Below are 24,218 nucleotides of genomic sequence, written 5' to 3'. Positions count from 1 at the left end.
CCAGCTTGCGCATTAGAAATAAGGTTAACGTCTTCTGCGTAGTGATTCAGCCTTTCATTGATAATTGCAGTGAATAATTTTCCAAAACATGACACTAAAGTTATTGCCCTATAGTTGTCCGGGTCTCTATTATCGCCTTTGTTTTTTATCAATTGGTTTAATAACGACAACTATCCAGGATTCCGGAACTTTACCCGTTTCTAAAATTATGTTAAATAGTTTTACTTAAACGGGTAATAAAGAGTTACTTATTTTTTTAATGTACTCATTTATAATTCCATCAAAACGACCAGCTTTATTATTTTCCAACTTTTTGATCGCCTATATTATTTCTTCTTCCGATATCGGTTCGTTAAATGTCATATTATTTTGATCATCTAATATATTTGTCATATCAAACTCATCTTCATCATTAAGGGTACTACCACTAAGGTTTTTAGAATAATCGTATAATTCATTGATAGATAAATTAACGTCACGTGATTTACCAGGTCCATCAAGTTTGTTAAGTATATTCCAAAGATTTTGGGGATTTTTCTTGAATGATTCTCTTATTTCTTTTTCTTTGTTAAATTGATATGTTTTATAACATTTGTTTATCTCTTTCCTGTATTCCTTGCTATTATGTTTAAAAAAGATAAATTTTATTCACATTATTTTTACTTCTATTACATTTATGTTTTGCTTTATGAAATTCCTTCCTAAGTTTAGCACATTTACGATTGAACCATGGTTTATTATTGTTATTGTTATGTTTTCTCTTATAACATTTTACTTCGAATGCTTTTGAAGCGCTTGATTTAAATAGTTGCCTATGTCGTCAGTTATAACATTTATATCAGAGCTAGTTATATCAGTTATTTCCTGACTTAGTAAATTATCTAGTATTTGATTAATGTCGTTTAGGATACCTTCATTATCATTTTCAACATATAATGTATAGTGATTATTTTGGTGTTTGGGGGGTCCGGAGCCTCCCCCGGGAAAAATATTACGATTTAGAATAGCTTAAATGAGTTTTGATGAATTTGCGAGCGCCCGAAAGCGCGAGATTTTGGTGTTTGGGGGGTTCGGTGGTCTCCCCCGGAAAAAAAATACGTTTTAGAATGGCTTAGATGAGTTTTACGATGCATTTTGATGAATTTGCGTGCGCCCAAAGGCGCGAGAAATTGGTGTTAGGGGGGGGGGGGAGGGTGTCCGGGGGTTTCCACGGGAAAAAACTACGATTTAGAATGGCTGAGATGAGTTTTACGATGCATTTTGATGAATTTGCTAACGCCCAAAGGCACGAGAATTTGGTGTTAGGGGGGTTCCGGGGGTCTCCCCCGGAAAAAAAATTACGACGATTTAGAATGGCTGAGATGAGTTTTACGATGAATTTTAATGATTATAAAGCGTTCTTAACATGGTAATTTTTCGATTTAAAGCTGCCTGCATTTAGAAATGATAATTGTGTCGTCATAAAATTATGCAACCCTACTCGATCTGAATATACCGGCTTCACACCATCGGCACATTGTTGTGTAACATAAACAAAAATGAATTAATTGTCTCGCTAAGACATATAAACAAATTGATCTTTTAAGAGACATTTTTTAAATAGTACATAGAATCCCTTGATGGACATTTTAAGTCTAGTTCGTGTGTATTGAATATTTACTATTTAAGGTTTGACATTATGTGCTTGAACGTTTTAGGAAATGCGCCGCACAGCGGAAAAATGTGCAGGAAGACACTTTTTTCTTTCAAATAAGCATTTTTAGAAAATTTCAGTCGGCGAAAATGGGGGGGGGGCGGCAAAAAGACATGGGGGCGGGGCAGTTGCCCCCCTCCCCCTTCCCCCCCGCTTCCTACGCCCCTGTGTTGGCTATAGACATTGCATGTGACGTAACTGCAATGTATATTGTAACGTAAGTTTATCAAGTCAGGATTTTATGTTTGAATTGCCTCCCTTGATACTCTCTTAAATATCAAACACCAAAAATAACTCTTAATGAAATACATGTTATAAGAATGTCACAACAAAATAAAAAATAAAAAAATCAATAAAAGCCTTTGGAAATAAGATAAAACAAAGCTACATTGTTGTTACTATTATATAACTTATATACAGGGCTGATTTGACCCTGGGCCGATTTAACGCTGGGTCGATTTAACCAAATACCGTATAGTGATGTTGGTGCCGGAATTCTTAATTTAAAGTCCTAGCTATTAGGGCATAACAATACAGAAATTTAATCAATGTATACTATGGTAATATTTGTTCTGTACATGTATGTTAATTTGAAAAGGTGTTGAGTGAATATTACATATATACATTGTACACTTGTATATACAGAAATGGCATATAGGCCCAATAAACGACATTTCCCCCGGTTTCACCACAAGCCTACTCGCACACATCTGCACAACTAAATGAAACGTTATTACCTTAATCTTGCTTTATATGTAGGTAGGCTGTTCAAAAGGAAGTCTTTCCGATTTAAAACAAACATGTAATTACAGAATGTACATACTATATAGAGTGTTAGTTGTTCTTCATCAAGACCCAAATGTATTATACCATGTAGAAGAGACATTCTTTATGAATATTTATAGCTGTATTGTTGTGTAACAACTTGAAACCTGATATTTACCAGATCGTGTTAAGATTTCCACGTCTATTTAAGCATTATTTTCAATATCTTTTGGGATTATGAAGTCATAGACAAAAACGGGAAGGACAATCTTCATAGACGCTTCGCGAGATAATTCAATCAGGTACTAGTTAGGCATAAAATTCCTTAGTTTTACTTACTTTTACAATAAAACAAATTGAGTTGTGGCGCATTGATATCTTATCCAATAATTCAGTTTGGCCAATGACTGTGCCGCTTTAAGATCCCCCGCGAAAACGTAATGTATTTATGACGCCAAAATACGTGACGTACAATTCTTTCGGTCTATGGAAAAATAACCTGATTCAAAGATCTAATTAATTATTAAATAGAAATGGGTGTAACATATAAAATTAAAGTACAATGTATTTAAATTGATCCGAGAGAAACATAACAAGAAAGATAACTTGTCCTTTTCTGAAGAACTCGGCGCAACTGCGTCGCAACTACATTTGCACGAATCGGAAACTGTGCAAACACGTTTGGTCAATTGATATCATCCTACATGTAATTCTTGGTTCAATCAGTATACAATAATAAAAAATGCCAAATGTGTATAAAAAAATCAGGATACAGCCGATGAAAGGAAATGTAGAGGACAATCCGGTATGCATACTGCCATATGTTCCCTCGAACAATTATTTCACCCCTTTCGTCCAAATTGCGCTATACAGTATGATATGTGCCGAATCATATGTGGTCACTATCTATATGCAATGTACAATAACACTATATACAATACATATCACGTATGAAAGAGTCTTGTAGTATATTGTGATAATGTGTAAAATATCGCGTACAAATTTTATTCCTATCATATTTTTGTTATACTGTGGATTTTTGTTATTGTATTGTGATTTTATGATCAGTGACACTTTAACAAAAATCTCTGAAATATACCAATTGAGTTACCAGGGTCCGAGACCACGAAAAGTCCTTAAAGGTGGAGATATTTTTATGCTTTAAGTTAATTCTTTGGTTTATCAAAAGCCAAATTTAATTAATAATGCCATTTCATTTGTGTTATGTTGTAAATGTTTGCACTCGTGTATAATTATTTCTTATGGGGAAATTTAAGCTAAAGGGTCTTTTCAGATTAGGGATGTTCGGTGTGAAACTGGGGATTTGTCACAGAAACAACTCAGTGTTTCCATTTTTAGAAACACGAGTTAATATTCTTGCGCCTGTGAACTTCAATGTCCAAACGTTGACTTCTTCAGGGTGTCGTCCTATGGGCACTGTTGTTCTAGTAATTAACATGCACATCAGATAATCTTTTTGACAGTTAACAAAGAAACTACATATTAGATACAAAAATTAGCGACCCTTCATTAGGCCTTCGTGTATATTTTGATATAACTTCATGGTCGAATCTAAAATAATGACTCCGGGCTACGCCTTCGATCATCATTCATTCCACCAGGGTGGTACAAGACCATATGGGCCTGGACAAAGGTCCATAATTAATGAATATATTCAGACTGCACATATTCATGGAACCACATGTTTCAGTTTTGAACCGGACACCGGAATCCACACCGGAAACCTTAATTAAAACCATTAAAAGGTCCAAAGAAAGTAAAAGTCCACAAGAAAAGACTCGAGTATACATAAAATAGAATAATGATTGGAGCAGACGGATTTGGTTTTATTCTGACAACAATATTAGCATCTCAATATTATTCACTGGAATTTCATTTGATATTGTAACTAAACTCGGATATGACCTCAATTTATTTAACAGACCCATATCGTCGATGGCACGAGATGCATATCCTTTAGGAACACCTGGTTCAGTCGGATCTCTCTTTTTCTTTTAATCCCCTGTTTACATCGCGATTTCCTTTATTTAAATGGGGTTGATCTATGAAAATCTCAATTTATATCGGCATTCCTATATGTATTTTGTTTTGGACATTTTATGAATAGTATTTCCCTAGTCATCATGTTGCTACCTTTTTTTTGAGTATATGACTATAATGATAGTATACTAGATTCGTTTGTTGCGTACTGTCGACAAAATACAGACCGCGTATTCCCCTAAAACATCCAATTTAATACATTTTGATTAAAATAATATCCATATGTATGACCAATCGAAACTATACTAATGATTGTAGGATTGAAGCCTACAGTAAGTTATCCTTACCTGGCAATGTTAGCTGCATGATATGCAATAAAATTGATAACTCGATATAATTTGAAGAACACACTTTATTCCATAAGTTTGCCGATATTGGTTCCCTGTTGAAAATAAAACAGTAAAACAGGTGAGGTATGAAGTTTCATACAGAAACAGATGGAAGATAATAAATAATGTACATCTTCATTTGTATTCACGAATACCATCAAATACAATTTTTGCTTCAAATACAATTTTTGCTTGAGAACAAATTACTTTGCTAGTTTTCTATCATACAATGTGTTTCTCAGGCACTCTACTTTCCTACCGATTGCATATATATAATGAGGAATGAGGGGGGGGGGGGGGGGGAGAGTCGTGTCATGTCGGACGAATTGCTACATTTGGTGTTAGAGTATATATGAACAGAATAAAAATATTATAGAAAGAAATTATATTGTTCTAATATTCGGATACACTCCAGGGTTCCATTCTTGGTCCTCATTTATTCTTACTTCGTAACCCATGCTAATGATAACTAATACCAAAGAGATCTTAAATTCTTACAATTGTTTGAAGACAGTTTGCAGATCATGCTTCTTATTTCATATTATTAGTGTTATGAACTGTTTTAGAGCTGACGCAGAAATTGGAGGAAAAATGTAACTATAATGTAGAACCTGTCCGTTTAGCTTCTGCCTGGCATTTGTTGCTGATAAATCCATATAGCACATCTGTGATTGCTATCTTTTCCCCCTCTCCAACAAGTACAACACGACCGTCAAATCAAATATCATGCATAGATATTATATTTCAACTTTTCAAAATATCATTCGTAATCCGGCTCTATATCATTTGTGATAGAAAAAGATAAACATTATTTGTACATGCTCATTAAAGTATCTATGCTAGTACTGTACATTATACGATATCAGTTATGAAAAAAACTGTACATCAAAACTGCGTTGTAACTTTTGAAACATGTTCTCTAGTCAAGGGTTACGACCGGACTTCAATTGTATTTATCAAACAATAGTTATTTTGATAGGATAATACTGTTCTTATCTATGTACCCTAAAGCAAACTGAAATTTAATTGATTTAGTGATTGTGAATTGACCTACATGTATTTCGAAAATGATTAGTCAACGGTAGCAGCAAGTAGAATGCTGGGGCATTAATGAAACAGGACCCTCTAATACTTCTGTTAATACTTATGTAACTATGGTTTCTGTTTTAACATTCAAAGTAAAGTATTAAGCCGTAGATTAAGATAAAGTGTAGTTATTCACAATTATTCACTTTTCATTCATGTTCTCTAGTACTGCAAATGTCGGTATATTCTCGATTTCGAGTTTTGCAAGTATAATGTCATTATTTCATGTACCTGGTAACCTTTTGCAACATATTTTACAAGTATTCATTATTGCGCGTGGAGGATTTTTACACCACAAAACTCTTTCGCGTAATTAGCGTTAATTTACAGCATATCATTATATAGCTTGATAAAAATTGTTGACGTTTCGTTGAGTCAATTATACAAAAACGCTTACAGTAATATACACTGTATTACATATATTCACATCAATACATATTGATCATGGAAGAAATAAAATCAAATAAGTGCCATTTATTTGCTTGCTTGGTGCAGCTATTGGTTTTACTACTTTGCGCCATTTTTCACCTCTGTGCACCGGGACATCATACACGTCGAAATTCCAGCGCTATGTGATACCAATACAGATACGCATGCATAAACAAATTGAAGCCTCATCACTGAATGTGCATTAGCATATCTCGATGATAATTTGGAAATGATACGGTGAAAATCTGCCATCAAACACGATGTATCTTTGTGTTTACAATTCTAGGTATCCACACACAACGTAGGTCACGGTGAGTTAAAAGCATGTTTCCTTTTTCATGATACAATATGTTACTGATTGCCTGGACAATAACATACTTACACGAGCGTATACTTCTGTATGTGTTGTTCGATTTCGTAAGACTTGACATAACATTACGTGTACTACGAAACGAAATGTCATTTGCAAAATATCCTGTATATACTGTAAACCAATTTTCTTTCGCGGCTTTTAAACACAATTTCCAAATCAAAACTAATATGCCCCGATTATCATTCGCGGAATTGCTAATTTGTATACAGATCTAACAATATGAATGAGGTCATATACATTCACAGAAATAAACTCTTTGCTGTTATATCTTGATTGTGAAAATCGCGATAGTAAATCGCACGAGAAAGAAAGCTTGTTTACAGTAAATCTTCTCATTCAATCAGACATCGAATTTCCTTATTTCACTCAAAGAGGTATCATCTTCTTGATACGTCTAGATTCGGCTTACTGCAAGCTCTGTGGGTTTGGCACTAATTGTCTGTTAATCGAAACACACAGTTACCTTGGTGCTCTTGAGGAGTAACCGTGACACTGGGGTCTGGCCCCGTTGAGCACTGCAATTCAGTAGAAGCCAATGGGGTTCTTGACAATTGATTACTTTAGCATATATTCCTCATAGAAAATGGTTGTAGTTAGGGCAGAAATATCACCCAATATGCTAAATTTAAGATTATGAAGACGATTGGAAACATTAATCGAGATATTTTATCCACTTGACTAACACTGTTTGGTTCCGGTGCGGACTTCCTGGCATGGCGGCGGAACCGTAGACTTGACAACCAGACACCAAACCGGCTGTCACCTGCACGGGACACAAATATTCGTGATGACGTCGTTGATGTTCCATTCTGTCGCCGGAACCGTACCCTACCAATGGCAGGTTTCCTCTGTAGGGTCTGTAAAATATTATTGTTATGGAGTTAATGTTGTGGCCAAATTTAAGATTAATGATCATACTATATAGTGAATTGTTTTTAAAGACCGAGTTATCTCTCTTTTGCTTCAGCATAGTATTTAAAAATGAAACCGTAATGAATCTGAATACCAACGTTATATTCTGATTTAACCAATCAATTCAGATAAAAGAAAAGATCCAATTAAAGAAAATTAATTTTATTCTAAAATGGAATTTCACCGAGGTAACGGAATATGAAAGTAATCATCGCTTCCGAAGAGCAACTTCACGGTTTTGGCGCCCTTCAACGAACCGAAAAATAAAAAAAAAAATAAACAAAAATCAACTAAATACAAAAGGTAATTTGGAAGTTTACACACTGAACACACATAACACACATAAATGTTCAACTACAGCTGACATATTATTTGCGTTTCCAATTTTAAACCACTTTACAAGTAGTTCTATAGACGCAATATTCAGTCGGCCACCTAGTTTTCGACAACTTCTTTTGAATATCATACTTCATTATCCTTTTCATTGGATTAAAATATTACCTTATTTGGTTCGTGTTTATGACCGGAATGATCTAAATCCCCATGACCTCGTTTTGTAAAATGGTGGACTACAGCAAACTGAACAATGGTAGAAAGTACAAAGAGAAAGCACATGGCGACGTATACATCCAAGGCAGTAGCGTAGGATACTCGCGGGAGGTCATTTCTGTTCTCCAAAGCGAGAAACGTCATGGTCAGTACTGTTGTTGTTCCTATAATCGATAGTAACATTTATTATCATACAATGTGTTGATATATTTGAACAAAATGAATTCACTTAAATAGGCTATCTGGTACCCATGTGATCCTTTAAATAATGCAGAAATGTTATGGTTAAATATCAAAATATTACAAAAAATTATCAAAACAGGTTATGGTGATTTTATATCAAATATCTAAAACTAAAAGACGATATATTAATAGAAAAACTCGTTTAGTAGATGCTTTGAAAAAATATCTAGATAATTCCTTTCATTTAGCCATGAAATAAATGAAGATATTATGCTTTCAACATTAGATTATAGATACTATGAACAAGAAATGAACTAGACAAGTATTTATTTCTAGACTGACATTTTCTCATTATAGTCTATGATACATAAAATGTTTCCTAGAATGCGTATGCTGATTTTACACATGCGTATTACAATCATTATCATTTGTATTACCTAGAGCAATGCGATCGGCCGTGGCTTCCCTGTTGATCCAGAAACTGACCCAGGAGAGAATGACTAGTAGGATACACGGCACCACGACATGGATAAGGAAGTATCCGGAGTGACGCTTCAGGCCAAAGTGGACGGATAACATGGACAGTTCCACTGGAGAATTTGAAAACAAAAGTATGGTAAAAACCTGTTGGTTACCAATGCAGAACGTTATTTTAATATTAATTATGGGCCTTTGGTGTGTTATACCACCCTGGTAGAATGATAAATTGTCCAAGGGCTTAGCTGGTTTGTAAAACCAATATGGACCGAATCAAAGGTCCATATGTGTTTTTTTTACCATATATGTATTATTTTATACAACCGTATCGAACATTACCACTCCTTAACGTGCCCAGTTAAGTATTTGCTACAATTGGTATTTGTTCCCAATAATTGTCTTCCCAATGTCTGTCGTTATTTCCTACATAATGATTTCTTAAGTTACAAATTATGACGACTATAAAAGACATCGGCCAGACATTGTTGAAACCTACTTCCTTTTCTGAAGGTCGTTGAGTAGGACGCCGAGTGGTTGGTGAGGTCAAACTGTGATAAGGTCATATCCGCCGCAAGCTCGACCGAGGATGCTGCACCGTACCTCCAGTTGTATATCACGTCTTTCGTGGAGTAGGCAACTAAGGTAAAAAAACCCATTAATAATGTATGCCGAATTGGCTTATAACAGAGTTAGCGTCCTTGCGGGTAGTTAGCGTCCTTGCGGGTAGATATCCATTGTAATGTCATCATTTGGTGGGCGCAATTCACGTCGTTTTCTCAGAAAATTACGACGTTACGCTCACAAACACATAACGTAACAATCAATACCAACTTACAAGTGCAGACAACTCTGTAATATGTAAATACATGTAATGAAGTATTTGAATATGTACCAACGTATTTGTTATTAGCTTTCAAGCCAGTAGTTAATATAAATGGAATTAGAAAACGTGATTTTTTCTATAATAATACTAGAAACATAATTTAAAAAAAATGAATGGATGGTTTTTAATTACTTTTGAAATAGATTAATAGACTGTCGGTCTGTTCACTAAATTTGGCTTGATACAATGCATATATAGTGACATGGCATTTCATTTCACAACATGAGTCATCAGAACAAAAACCGATTGCCATATTACAAAAAACATTTTATTTTTATCTTCTCATTGTGTGTGGGTTTTTTTTTTTTTTTTTTTTTTTCATTTTGTAATCAATAAAAAAAATCAGGAAGAAATATGCATATATAGCACTGCAGGCTACGAAATCGGTGTAACATACTGTTCTCTGAAGTTTTAGTATGCATGCATTTGTATTGTATTTGTTTTATCTTTACATTACCTTGTGTAACGATACCCATGAGAGAGCGAAGTGGAAAGGTTGGTGTGAGATAGCAGTGTAGCAATAAAATAAGGGATTAACGATACAAATCTCTACAGATGTACGTTACTGGTCTATCCTAACGGCGCTATCACAGAGAAACATAAATAAAATAATTAAATACTAAAGTTGACGTCTCGTACTCCTACCTTCTGTGTTATAAGACTCCGTCTTATACACAAGAGGACCTTTCCCGATTCAAATATATGTTTTTGCGTCTAGGTCTCTCTTTAAACAAGATCAATAATTCAGACTTAGATCATGACGGCAGTTTGTGTGTAATTAAGTTAGACTTATACTCTCCCTGATGTCTAAATATATGTAGATACGCACTCCGTTATCAAAGCTAACTACCACCTCTATGTATGTTAAGTATGTCTTTTATGTTGGTTTCTATCTGCTTAAATGCACAGCAATTGAGTTTTGCTTTTGATATGTTCTAGAAAATTTACACTGATGGAATTACAAGCCCTGAGTATCAGATAAAGGCGATTTATATTTTGAACAACACCGGTTTAACATGTTTCTGAAATATCCTCTTGTGACTTGAAATGCAAGGGATGGCAATATGGCGTCTGATAATACCTTCGTATAACTATTTATTAGGTTTGGAGATGTTTAGGACTTTAACAAAACAGATCAGTAAATTTTATATACCACACTACATAGGATAAAGTGCACTTCCTCTCAACAAACATAGCGATACACACCAACCTCGTATGGCGTGTTGAGATATGCCATTCTGAAAACGCCCTGGAATGGGCATTACCATGAGATGAATGCAATAAACACTAATTCATAATAACAGATGACTAAATATCATGCTATAGTTCATAAAGTTTAATCATTATGGTTCCATTCCTTATCTAGATAAACCTTTTTACTTTATATTTTACCCAGCTGTGTACAATGAGGAATAATACTAGCTTTACTTAATTGAAACATTTGTAAACTGCTTGGTCAAAGTTTACAAAATGATTTTTGAATAATTTGAATGTTTTTCACCTAAACTAACTGTGATTTAAAAACAATATATAGTCATACAGGTTGTGATTAGCCAAACTCTGATGGTTATTTCGCGTTTTATGATGTAATTTGTACAAATGTAATAGCATGTAATATAGACAAAAACATCTATCACGACAAAGGTATTATCTCCCAGAAATTCTACATGTATCATCAAAACATTTTTTTTCCAAAAGTCACATGATTCGTTTGTATTTTTCTTTTGCTGCGAAACCTTTGATTATAACTTACCTAAAGTTGACAATTTAATAAAATATATGTTTTGTCAAGCATACTTAAAAATAATGTGATATTATTGATTTGAACATTAAACAGCTACTGGCCTTGTGGACAGCAGAGATGCTTAGATGTAATTGTACTGTAAAATGCTTCACTTTCATCCACTTACTCACTGCTTCTCATCATAGGAATCGTGTCATCGTGAGGTCATTATAACCTCTTAATATTTATAAAAGTCTTATATGTCACTATTTTAACAACTTCTGGCATTTCCTAGGTATCTTAAGTAAATTGAAATTATACATGAGCTGTAATACAGTAACCATGTGAAATACACATTAAACCCATTTACAACGTGTTGATTTACGTCATATGATAAGATTATTACTGAAATTGTAATTAGGACATTTTGTTGGGTAGCGAAATGTTTTGTCCAGCGGGAACGTATTAAGGTGCACATGTTGTGATGAAGTGCAACATTGCTTTATTCAGTCCATGCAGAAGCTATTGATTATAATCGGATAATAATCATATCTTACATTAACGTTCAGGATGCTTCATGTAATTACTTGAATTGATATAAAATACGGAAATGTGATAAGATGAATAGGAAGTACACAAAAGTACAGAAGCATGATCTCGTGCCAACAAGTACAAACATTTGTCAAACGCAATCTGTGGCTGTGCTGTATAATGCAAAGACTAATTATGATATCAGCTTCCATTACTCATACAATGTCGATATTTATAACGAAGAAAACCTAATCATTCGATAGCTCTGATAGCTATGTGAAACCTTAAGAATGAACCAAACTTGCAATTGCCATTTTGGATTCTACATAAAGTTGTCAGTAATGCGAATACGAACGAATTCTGTTACAACTGCATGATGTAATGATACTGTTAATCAACTTATTCTCGCGGTGACTTTTCACCTTTTCATGCCCAAAGAAATACGGGTAAATACATCACACTTAAAAAATAACTGATTTATAGTAAGCAAATGACGAAAGATAGGCTGAACTTAAACAAATGTATATAATCGTCGTTGTATATTGACAACAAACATCATTAATAGGTAATGTACATTGTATTTCACAAATTCAATACTGCTGATTTGATGTAATGAACGTCTTCTTAATTGATATCTGTGATTATCTAAAATAAAAAAGTACAATAATGATAGAACCAAATTGCCTGAAATATTGAGCGCTCTCTACTTCACCTACAGTACCCTTTAATGCTCAGTTATATGTACTGTACCAACTTCAGTGTTTTATTAATAACTCTTCTAAAATGAATACCCACTTTGATTTTTTAAATCTTATACGATAGACTATGCTATCAGTGTATTTAGATCTATAATGATTTTCATGAGCTGATAACCCAGACGGCAAAACATACAATATATAAATTGAATAAGTCGACATAATTCTTAATATGATACACCTAAACTGTAATAAAAAACCACGGTATACACATCAATCTAAGACGCTCAGGCACCACCGCAACCACCATGGTAAAATACAAAAAAAATATGATTCTTTTTCTAACAATAAATCTTGTCGTTACGTAATAAATTGACAACGTAATTTGTTCTTGTTTCTCAAGATGATTCATTGGAATATATTGCATGACCTTAATAGCCAATTGCAAGCAGAAAATAAGCATAACTAAGTTCATAACATCGGAAATTGCATGTTTTTGAATAATTCAAGGACGATTTGCAGATACCAGAGCATGGTTTTCTCAACATGGAATTTGATTTGTATTCCTGGGCTTGTTTTCTTTGCACATTGACCTTGAATAATTCACGAATTGATTCCTTTGACTTTGGACCTATTTCGTATAGTGGTTCGTTTAAAATTTCAATACGCATCAAAAGTTGTTTGTGTCGTAATTGCCAGTATTAATATAATAAGATTATGCATATCATATAAGCAATATGTCAATTACAATTAAATACCACGTAGATGCCAGTCTTCAAATAAATTGATATTGTTTTCAATAATTTGAATGAATATGGCGTTTATTATACAGACATTTTGTTTTATATCGTTAAACAATAATAATACTCAATTATGGGAAGGGAACCATGTTTAATGTCTTATGTGAAATACTTTAATAACGTTTTTTAGAGGTACTTGCTGAGTATTTGTGACTAATGAAAAAAAAAAGTTCAGACAAAAAATATAAAAAAAATCTTTCAAAAAATCCACTCCGTTGTCTTAAATTGTAATTACTTTGTATTTTCAAGATAAAATAGATCCAAATAACATATTTTCATTGTTATTACGCTTTGCTCTAAAGAAACTGTTAAACTAGGATGACTTCATTTCTCAATGAAGATTTTAGATCACGCTTGATAATACATTCGGACATTCTTTTGTTTACACTTGTGGCCCTTTTATGCCGTTTCAGTTGTAAATAACCGTTCAGTGAGTGGATCTGTTTCCCTATTATTGTTATAGGCATACACATATACACACTGACAGAAATGCATTATAAAGTGTGGCTTAAAATTTTCATTATCACCCAGACAGTTTAAACAGGTATATGTACATATACCATCATAATCTCACTCTCGAGAAACAATGTTATCCAATGCACTGAAGTTCAACATGTCCCAAAGAAACATGTGGTGATTCGGCGATAATAAATAACATATATACCGGGACATAGTAATGACATTTTGTAAAAACATCAAACCCAAAGAAACGGAAAAAACTTGAATACTTTCATAAAACCTGACGTCTATTATCAATGGAACGGTTTCATATGAATCAAAACTCAATGGTAATGGGTTGGTTACCGCCAATATTTAAAATCGATGTTTCTCTATTGATTCTATTCTGAATCTAAATCCCAAAACACCAGCCACCAAATGACCACATTTAAAAAATATCAAAGTTATCCTCTAATGACCAGCGAAGAAATCCTATCAAGCCAATATATAACACATTTTCCTGAGCTTTGACAGCATTATGTTATTTACATGTGTATGTACCAATGTCAATATATTAGACAGAAGAACTAGGTTTTTGAAAAGATATTTTGATAACAAATTACAAATAATGACCAAACAGAATATACGACATTCAGTTACGTTCTACAGCCATTGGACCCGATTTAAAAGACTTTGCAATGTATAAGGTTATTACAACAATTGAGACGCTCTAGTTATCAGGCACCAAGCCCTTATGAGTTAAGAACGACCGCATCACGCACTCGTTTTACTGCCAGTAATAGGCATGGAAGTTTCATACGCCAATATTAAACGTGGCAATAACCAAAGAATGAGACAGTTTTCGGAACTGGAACTTTATTTTGTGTGGCGATGAAAACGTATGATTGGTGGCTATTTGTAGGAGGGCCCACATGCATGTACGATAACGGGTGTAATGTTAAAAATACGTACAATATATAGGCCATGGGCTAGGAGGGTCCCACATAAAAATACGTAATGTTAAAAATACGTACAATGATAAGGTTATTCCGAAATCACAAAATGTGAATTATATCGGCGGTAATTTTAAAATTATTTAACGTGAATATAAGAATGGATTATTAATTTTGTTGATTGCATTGACTTATGAAGAGAAGTAAATTGCGTGCGCACACTTCATTTGGATGGGGATTAACTTCCCTTCGTCAGTCAATGCAAGCAACAAAATTGATAATCAACCGTCTCAAGGAATTTGTACAAGTTGTAAATGATTTATCGGACATAGCTCATACTAGTTCACTATATAAATAATTAAATACGACCGTTAGTTATTATGACAATTACACAGCGTACACTTTCTCATATCGTGTGCCGTTTCCTAACCAAAGTGCCAATGATACGGACTAAGCTGTAATTAGTAGCGATAATTGTTTCTAGGTACAGGTATTAGTGTTGCGTGCTCAGACGAAGCCCCCACATAAGACGTGCGTGCTCGTCTTGAGTCAAGTGTGATACATGGCACAGCAAACCATTCCTAACCAATACACCACTAACACGCAGAAAACAAAGCTTTTAACATTCTAGCCCAAAATGCATTATGGTAAAGCTGTTTATATTATTAACCTAAGTGTTGTCTTGGGATTGAGTTTAATGTTTTGCATTAGGGTCATCGTCTGCGGAACTGCTGTACTTTCAACACTTTTTTGTCTCGTGCATGTCATGGCGCACACAAGCACGTGAGCATATCAATTGGTGGAAGAAAGTTGGTGCTGCAGAGGAAATACCTACAACCAATAAGCGAAACTGACTCCACTCAGAGCACGTGCATCAAATGCTAGTGGTCAGATGTAAAATGTAAGACTCAGGATTAGTGGCCAAACGTTGCAGTGCGCCGTCAATTGCCAAATACTGACCGTGGGGTGGTGTTTTTTCTCCGAATATTCCAGTTTTTTTTTTTTTTTTTTTGTTCTCTTTTAAACATAACACGTCCATGGATGGTAACTGTTGTAAGACAAAAACATGGGGGTTGCTTTATTCTAAACCATATTTTAAAGCACAATCACTTATGGCAGGCTACATGTATCTAGCACTTTGCAACTTGCTTATTTGCGACCAATAATTGAAGGATCGCCATCTGTCAATTAAACTGCACGTGACTTTGCATTTTGCATTGTGTGTGCTACGATGTCCGATTGAATGGAAACACGTGCGTTTTCGAGCACGAGGCGTGGCTATTGTACACCTGGCGGTAGGTCAATTTGAAGGATATATTGCCAAACACATGATCATTCGGTCAATGACACCAATTACTGCAGCACCATATCGCTGTACTTTCTTTAAAGAAACAGTAAATGATGTAACGTGTATTGTACAGGTGTATTCGTATACAGGTATAAACATACTCTATGTATTAATTCATGGCTGTTTTTGTAAACTTTGGTTATCGAAATAAACATTGCTTAAAGGATCTTTTCCATTATAGACATCAGGAGGCAGCGATGTTTTATGGGGCCTTGACATAAACCATTTACGTTCAAACTGACAGAATTTGACATGTTGAAATTTATAAATCCATACACTTTTATAGTTAAAGCGTCTTGGCGTGCCTTTTCTGGCTTCTATAAAATTTACCCCGATAATCAATTTTATTTTACGAGAGATAGTTATACATTAGGATTGGAATTTTCTTCAAAACATAAAATTTCAAATACAATTTCCATCTCGGGTTGTAACGATAAACACTGATCATAAAGCGGAGAAGTACCATAAAATGTTAGTCCTGTGTGAAAACCCTACTTAAAGTCAGCCAAAAGGTGCAATCTTAACGGCCTAGTCAAATCTTTATGACAAAAATGGTTCCAGAATAGTAGTTATTGCCATTCTAGGAATATAACTGCAAATGAACACACATTAACCTTTTCCAAAGGAATTCAGATTTATTTTACTACTTTATTTCGAAACAAAAGTAAATTTAAATTCTGCAAGTGTAGGTATATATTTTAATGGTCCGCTAGTCATTTTTCTCTGATGTATTTACGATGTTGTTATTTTACAGTAGAAAATAGTTTCAAATTCAATTCGAAAAAAATAGTATGTATTACTGGAAATATTTACTGCTTTAATGCAAAATCTAATAAAAACATAAGCTTTTTTTCATATATAATGCTTGATTTCAGTATGTATGTGGATCTCTACATTTGGCATTTGGTTCAATACAACTTCATCGGTTACTCCAAGAGACAGTGCAAGTTAATCTATATGTCTGTTTCTTATTATTGTGGAATTATGGATGCGGGGAACTCCAGATACAATAATCAGATTTACCAAGTGTGACGTTTTTGTGTTTTGCAAAAAGTTTAATACGATTTTAGCCACGGTTTTCACTTACCAAGGACATGGTGCTCAAAAGCACGATGCTTGCTACTGATTGATATTGTTTTGCAGTTATGCTTAAGATTTCTTAAAAAAAACCGTTTTTGGAATCATTTTAATTGCTATTCGATGTTGATAGAGTATCAAAACATAAAAATTAATAATTTCATACTATTAACTAATTTTCTTTTGCGAGCGATTTACTTTCGCGAATTCGCGAACAAAGGAAATGTGTTTGTATCCGCTAATTCTCAACTAAATCATTGATTTGTATTGTCATTCAACTTTTAAATCCGTCTGAATCTATTTGAAATGGAAATCAAAAAATTTGGTAGCTGCGAAAGAGAGTTGATTCACAGTATTACAGATATGTTATAATATGCAATGTAACAAACCTTTGATACTTACAACTTCCTATGTGTAGAGGGCAAACCTGGAAATCCAAGGGGTAGTTCTGTAACTTCATCTGGCATATCGCCCGTACTGTCAGTCTGCACATTAGAATGTTCACATATGTTACGTGCTGGATTGGAATCTTTTCATATCTTAGGTTATTTAGTAGCAATTCTCTTTGCACAAGGCATTGTATTCAACAAAAAGCGAGATTGAATTTTGTATAGAAAAAAACCCAAAGATTTTTTTTAAATCGCTTCAAGACTATAAAATTTATAGATTAAAAATTATTTAATTATTAAATTTACTTTATGTTGTTTTGCCTTGTGTATTTTACTGGGGACGTTAAGTAAACTCCATAGTTTTACTGTTTTTGAACGTGTAACACCTTTTAGACATTGTGTTGGTCTCCAATGGAAGTGTTGTTGCCATGTGTAACAAGACATCGACTTGTTATAATCGGCACGTGTTACTACATTTGTGAATTGCATTTAGTGACTTCCATTTGTTTCTTTTTGACAGTTGCTTTGTATTTATTAGACAATACAATTTAAAACAGTCGTGTTGAGAGTTTTTTTTTTAATTATTTGCAGACGAACTCTATCTATCGACTCCGGTCGCTAAGGAAACGAACAGCTATTTTTCTTTTCTTTTTTAAGACTATTAGTTACCAATATATGAGGCTTTAGTAGTCCTGTCAAACATTGATTTAATCAAAGGATTTAAAAGTTTTAAATTTAAATTGCCATCTTTAATGTTTCTCACCTCTGTGAAAGATACATCGACCCATTGTTGCCTATGCGAATGAACCTGTTCGGAGTAGGGACGAGATGGAGAGAAGACCTCCTGCCGTTAAAGAACACTGTGTCCGGATACCATATCTTGTCCAGAAGTTTAATACTGACCGATATGTTTTCTATTGACATATTAGTGGCCAGGCGTTCATCCATCCATCTCTGTCGAAAGTAGATATCCATCGTGTATACCTAAAACACATTAGTACAGTGAAGTAGGTGGTGATATCAGTTTTAAGTTGTTCACTAATGAGAAATAAATCGCATATGCGTATGTATTGATTAAAATGACTTATTGATTTATCTACCAATATCTACTTTCTGAACTAACATTTAGCTTGTATATTTTAGAGTTCTTATCAAGTCTGCAATCCCTTGCGCTTTCGCAGCTATCGCTGCTCTTCAGGGGGATGTTTGATGATATAAGAGGACTTATATTTATACGGGATCTGAAATTGTCGCGAGACTATGAAATTAACATAGATTTGAGATGCTTTTTTACATAACTAAAACCTACATTTCGAAGAAACTCATCATCAAAATATTAAAAATGCTAAATGTTTATGACACTAGTCACATGTGCATAAATATTACATAGGAGATGTCTGAGGACATTTGGCGGATTATGGGACAAAATAGACTTTGAATTTTCCGAAAGAATAATAAGTCGATCCAAAAACTTGGAAAGATATGCATGTTATTTAGGTCATCTGACCCGAAGGGTCAGGATAACCTTTAGTCATCGTGCACCTTCCGTCGTCGTGCGTAAACTTTTCATTCAAACGACTTCATCCCAATAACCATAAGGCCTAAAGTACTCATATTTTGCCTGTAGCATGCTGGCATACAGAGCTACCAAAGTTGTGAAAATGAATGACCTTGACTTACTTTCAAGGTCACAGGGGTAAAATAGGCTAAAATCTTTGAACGACTTCTTCTCAATAACAGTAATGCCCAGAGTACTCATATTTGGCCTGTAGCATGCTAGGATTAAGGGCTACCAAAGTTGTGAAAATGTATGACCTTGCACAACATCCAAGGTCACAGGGGTCAAAAAGGCTAAAATCTTTGAGCGACTTCTTCTCAATAACCGTAAGGCCCAGAGTACTCATATTTGGCCTGAAGTATGCGGCAATGAAGAGCTACCAAAGTTGTGGTCAAATAGGCAGAAATCTTTGAACGACTTCTTCTTAATAACTGTGAGGCTCAAAGAACTTATATTTGGCCTGTAGCATGCTGGGATAAAGGACTTCCAAAGTTGTGAAAATGAATTACCTTGACCAACTTTTATGTCACAGGGGTCAAATAGAATAAAATCTTTGAACGACTTCTTCTCAATAACCTTTAAGCTCAGATTACTCATATTTGGGCTGTAGCATGTTGGATGAAGGACTACCAAAGTTGTGAAAATGAATGACCTTGACCAACTTTTTATGTCACAGGGGTCAAATAAGCTATAATCTTTGAATGGCTTCTTCTCAATAACCGTTAAGCTCATAGTACCCATATTTGGCCTGTGGCATGCTGGGATAAAGGGCTACCAAGGTTGTGAAAATGATTGACCTTGACCAACTTTTTATGTCACAGGGGTCAAATAGGCTAAAATTTTAAATGGCTTCTTCTCAATAACCGTTAGCCCAAAGTACTCATATTTGGCCTGTAAGTATGCTAGGCAATAAGGGCTACCAAAGGTGTGAAATAGAATGACTTGACCTTCTTTTAAGTAACACAGCGAGGCTCAAATATATTTGGCTTTAATGCTGGATAAAGGACTTCCAAAGTTGAAAATGATTGACCTTCTACTCTCAAATAGGCTAAAATTTTAAACCTATATGGCCGAGAAAGTATCATATTTGCCTGTGGCATGCTAGTATGAAGGGCTCCCAAAGGTGTGAAAATGAATGACCTTGACCTACTTTTGAGGTTTCAGGGGTCAAATAGGCTTTTAAAATCTTTGAACGATTTTCTCTCAATGACCGTAAGGCCGAGAGTATCATATTTGGCCTGTGGCATGCTGGGATGAAGGGCTACCAAGGTTGTGAAAATGATTGACCTTGACCTACTTTTAAGGTCACATGGGTCAAATAGGCTAAAATTTTAAACAACTTCCTCTCAATAACCGTTATGCCCAAAGTACTCATATTTGGCCTGTTGCATGCTGGGATTAAGGGCTCCCAAAGGTGTGAAAATGAATGACCTTGACCTTTTTTCAAGGTCACAGCGGTCAAATAGGCTTTAATATTTGAATGACTTCTTCTCAATAACTATATGGCTGAAAGTATTCATATTTAGCCTGTGGCATGCTAGTACAAAGGGCTACCAAAGGTGTGAAAATGATTGACCTTGACCAATTTTTGAGGATTCAGGGGTCAAATAGGCTAAAATCTTCGAACGATTTTCTCTCAACGACCGTTTGATCCAAAAACCAAGATGGCCTCCATAGCCGCCATCTTGAAACCATGCAGTTTGGCTGAAATTTGCATGAAATGATCCTTACATGGTCCCGACCAAGTGTTTTTATTTTTTAACCTCGACACCATATCTAATTAATTTCCTATACGGCTATTGCCAAGGTAGTCTGATGACCGTTAAGGCCCTTGGGCCTCTTGTTTCTCAAACATTCACTAACAACACAATGCACATATACTGATTTCCCAACTGACTTGTGAGTTTGGGACCTTGGATGGCTCTTGCATACACTAACATGTCTCCGTAAAACGTATCCGGTATATCATAAATAGACCGTTGATACTGAGAAGGATGTTCCATAGACGTACCATTAATTGTGTTTAATCAAATTCTTCGAACGTTATTGGCTTCGAAGATAGTATATTGCTTGCCTTGTAAAGGAGGAAAAAGAAGTATATTTGAAATTGTGAAATTCAAACCATAGACATACGGCATGTAGTAAACACTTGCTTCATATGACTGAAAGAGCGAATAAAAGAGTGTAACACACTGTACAGTATATAGTTGCTAATATTCGCGGGCCTTTAATCTCGCAGAATCATCCTAATTCGCTAAATTTAATACATCGTGAAATGAACATAATCCTGGTCGCATATTATTGTCTATCATTAGAATGACGTTTTAAAATACCACAAAGATAATAAAGAAAGTAAACTCCCGCAAATAAACTCCAAACAGAAAACCCCGAAATTTTACACCCACAAAATTTATATGTATTAAAATACAGTACATATCATATTATACATTTGCTAAAGCTTAAGTATATCTTATGCATTAAACTTCTTATACTGATTTTAAGCGTAATTTTGTTTTATTGGATTGATGTTATGACAGTGTATTGATTCGGTATGATAGCATATACAGGTGTTCAGTAAATAGGTGAATAGTACCGTTCGTGTAAGACTAAAATTCTGTCCAAATCCGTACCGTGACTTCATGTCACAAAGTCAATTAAGGACACACAGCGTGATGGATTAAACCTAATACCAGACGATATACTTCAGCCATTTTGTTTGAGATCGACCTCACACGTAATAGATGGTCACGCAAGACAAAAAGGGACATGTAACTGACGTCCAGACTATCAGGTCAGGGCATTACGTCATCTGTCGTATTTGAATGAAATGGCAAACTCTAGGGAATATGATAACTTAGCCAATTATAATAAAGAAAAATCCCAAAAGACCTCACTAGACGATTTTGTTATCCGCAAATAAAGCCGTTTTCTTATCTTTATGCATCATTTCTTACATTAACACCAAAAGCGGCATTTGCGAGAGCAGTATATGTAGCGCGAGTCAGCTTGTTTCAAAATATACAAAGAGAGAGTTTTGCGCCGATATATTCATGAATAGAAGTAAGTGTGTATGTATGGCGAGCCAATTGACGGATTTATCACGGCCTGTGTGAGTATACCTCTTCTGACCCTAGACACAATTAATCAAATGAAATATGCAGTCAGAAGGAAAATACGCAACTAAAACGCTAGCTTCTTACTGTGTCCTTTGTTCCAAAAATGGATTCGCAGTACGCTCCTATTACTAGTCGAATGATGGCTTTCACTCAACGAATCCAAGTCCAATGCTATTTCTGCCTGCTGCCACTATTCACCACTAGAACCAATATCATTTCGCACTTGGCTACATTTTCAATAAATTATTTCAGCGTGTTAAATGTAGCACTAAGAATGCGTCAACATTCTTCAAGACAAACGTTATGGTTTATGTTCAGAAACCTGACGCAGTCGTCATTGTGTTTGTTTGTATTGATTTATTAGCTTTGAGTTGGTAAGGAGCTTTTAGAATAACTAAATTAAATGTGATTGTTCAAGTTCGAGGACGAACTGAAATATCTGACCGTTTAAACAATGTATATTGTAATTCTTTCTGGTAGTCAACCATCAAGTTTTCTGCGTTTTAAAACCTGCTGACCAATATCATCAGTGTGCTTTTGCAACACAGATACATTAATTATAATGTATTTCTTTTACTATGAATCATTTTAGTACAAAGCTTTTACTCCCCATTTCCCCGAGTTTGAAACATGATATAAGATATATCGAGTTACTTTTAGATATTTGTCCTTCCCACTGTAAAGAACTTAACAAATCCGTTAGTCTGTAATTTACATACATACCATATCCCTTTCAGATATAGGACCCATAGACCTCAGTAAAATGTCTATCTGAACTTCCAACGGATCGCCTGTCCAAATAAAATCAAACAGTTATTATATTCTACAAAATTTTAAATAGTTTCCATGGCATTTGAAGATGTTTTCAGTGAAGAAATATTGAATTTGAAAACGCAAAACTTAGATACACAGGGTTAATAATTTGAGTAGAATTTAGCTATTTTCAACTCAAAGAAAATGGATAATTCAGTAGGTGGTCAATTTACAGAGGTATTTTTTATGGCAGGTTTTACTTTACCTCCAAATCCAGGTCTCAGTTTCTTGTCGTAGTTGACGAGAAGGTCGTCTAGAACCGCGGAGATATTATCAGTTCCGATGGAAGCGTTGTCGACTGTCTCTATCATAAATACACACCTGCATAAAGAAAACAGACACAACAACAGACACTTTAGTGAGTGAAATAGTGGAGTTACATTTTGTTTTAATTGATTAGCCTTATAACATGAAATGTCTTGAATTTGTAGATGACGTAAGATGAGAAAACGCTTTCATTTATGAAACGTCTGGGTCTGTAATGGCGGCACGATCACGGATTCGCAAAGAAATTTATATTTTGCAACCTTAATATTTCTTTACATTTAATAGGTAAGTATTCATATGTCTATAATTCGTAAAAATAAATCATCGTAGCCCCAACCCTTAAAACAATACAAAAAACATTCTGCAAATAAGTGAAACTGAACATTCAAACGCTATACGAAAAAGATATAAGGAAGGAAATAAGAATTAGCTATCATGGAAATATTGCTTACAGTTAATAATTTTTAACACTCAAATATACTTACATTTTACATGAAACATATGAACCGTAGGATTTAATTTAAGTGGAACACCAACTCAACTGACGGTCACAGAATATTGAATGAATTGTTCCCTTAACATCTTAAAAATGATTAATTCTTAAGATTACAGGTTACAAGTTTTAATAATTCAACTTTCAAGCATAACAAATATCTTTTTCAATTATTAACATTCGTGAACGATTGATCAAGCTACCAGTGCGAAAGGTTAACCTTTTCTCGTTCATCAGGAAACCCATCGCTTTCTTTTGTATTGATATCAGCTGACAT

At 34.6% G+C, this 24,218-nt stretch overlaps 1 protein-coding gene across 1 annotated transcript; it reads right to left on the bottom strand.

The window, feature by feature from the left end:
* Nucleotides 1-4,892: 4,892 nt before the first annotated feature.
* On the bottom strand, nucleotides 4,893-24,218 carry LOC138327260 (gamma-aminobutyric acid receptor alpha-like). Its single transcript, XM_069273238.1, has 9 exons — nucleotides 24,145-24,218; nucleotides 23,387-23,502; nucleotides 23,092-23,159; nucleotides 18,458-18,678; nucleotides 17,708-17,790; nucleotides 9,354-9,494; nucleotides 8,818-8,970; nucleotides 8,150-8,361; nucleotides 4,893-7,593 (listed from the first exon to the last, which is right to left on the bottom strand). Exons 1-9 carry the CDS (start codon nucleotides 24,216-24,218, stop codon nucleotides 7,330-7,332), a joined length of 1,332 nt encoding a protein of 443 aa, XP_069129339.1. The 3' UTR covers nucleotides 4,893-7,329.

Source organism: Argopecten irradians, chromosome 7 (genome assembly GCF_041381155.1).
Source record: "Argopecten irradians isolate NY chromosome 7, Ai_NY, whole genome shotgun sequence".
Classification (NCBI taxonomy): domain Eukaryota; kingdom Metazoa; phylum Mollusca; class Bivalvia; order Pectinida; family Pectinidae; genus Argopecten; species Argopecten irradians.
Note: the sequence above shows the minus strand (reverse complement) of the source record. Positions and strands in the feature narration are given on the sequence as shown.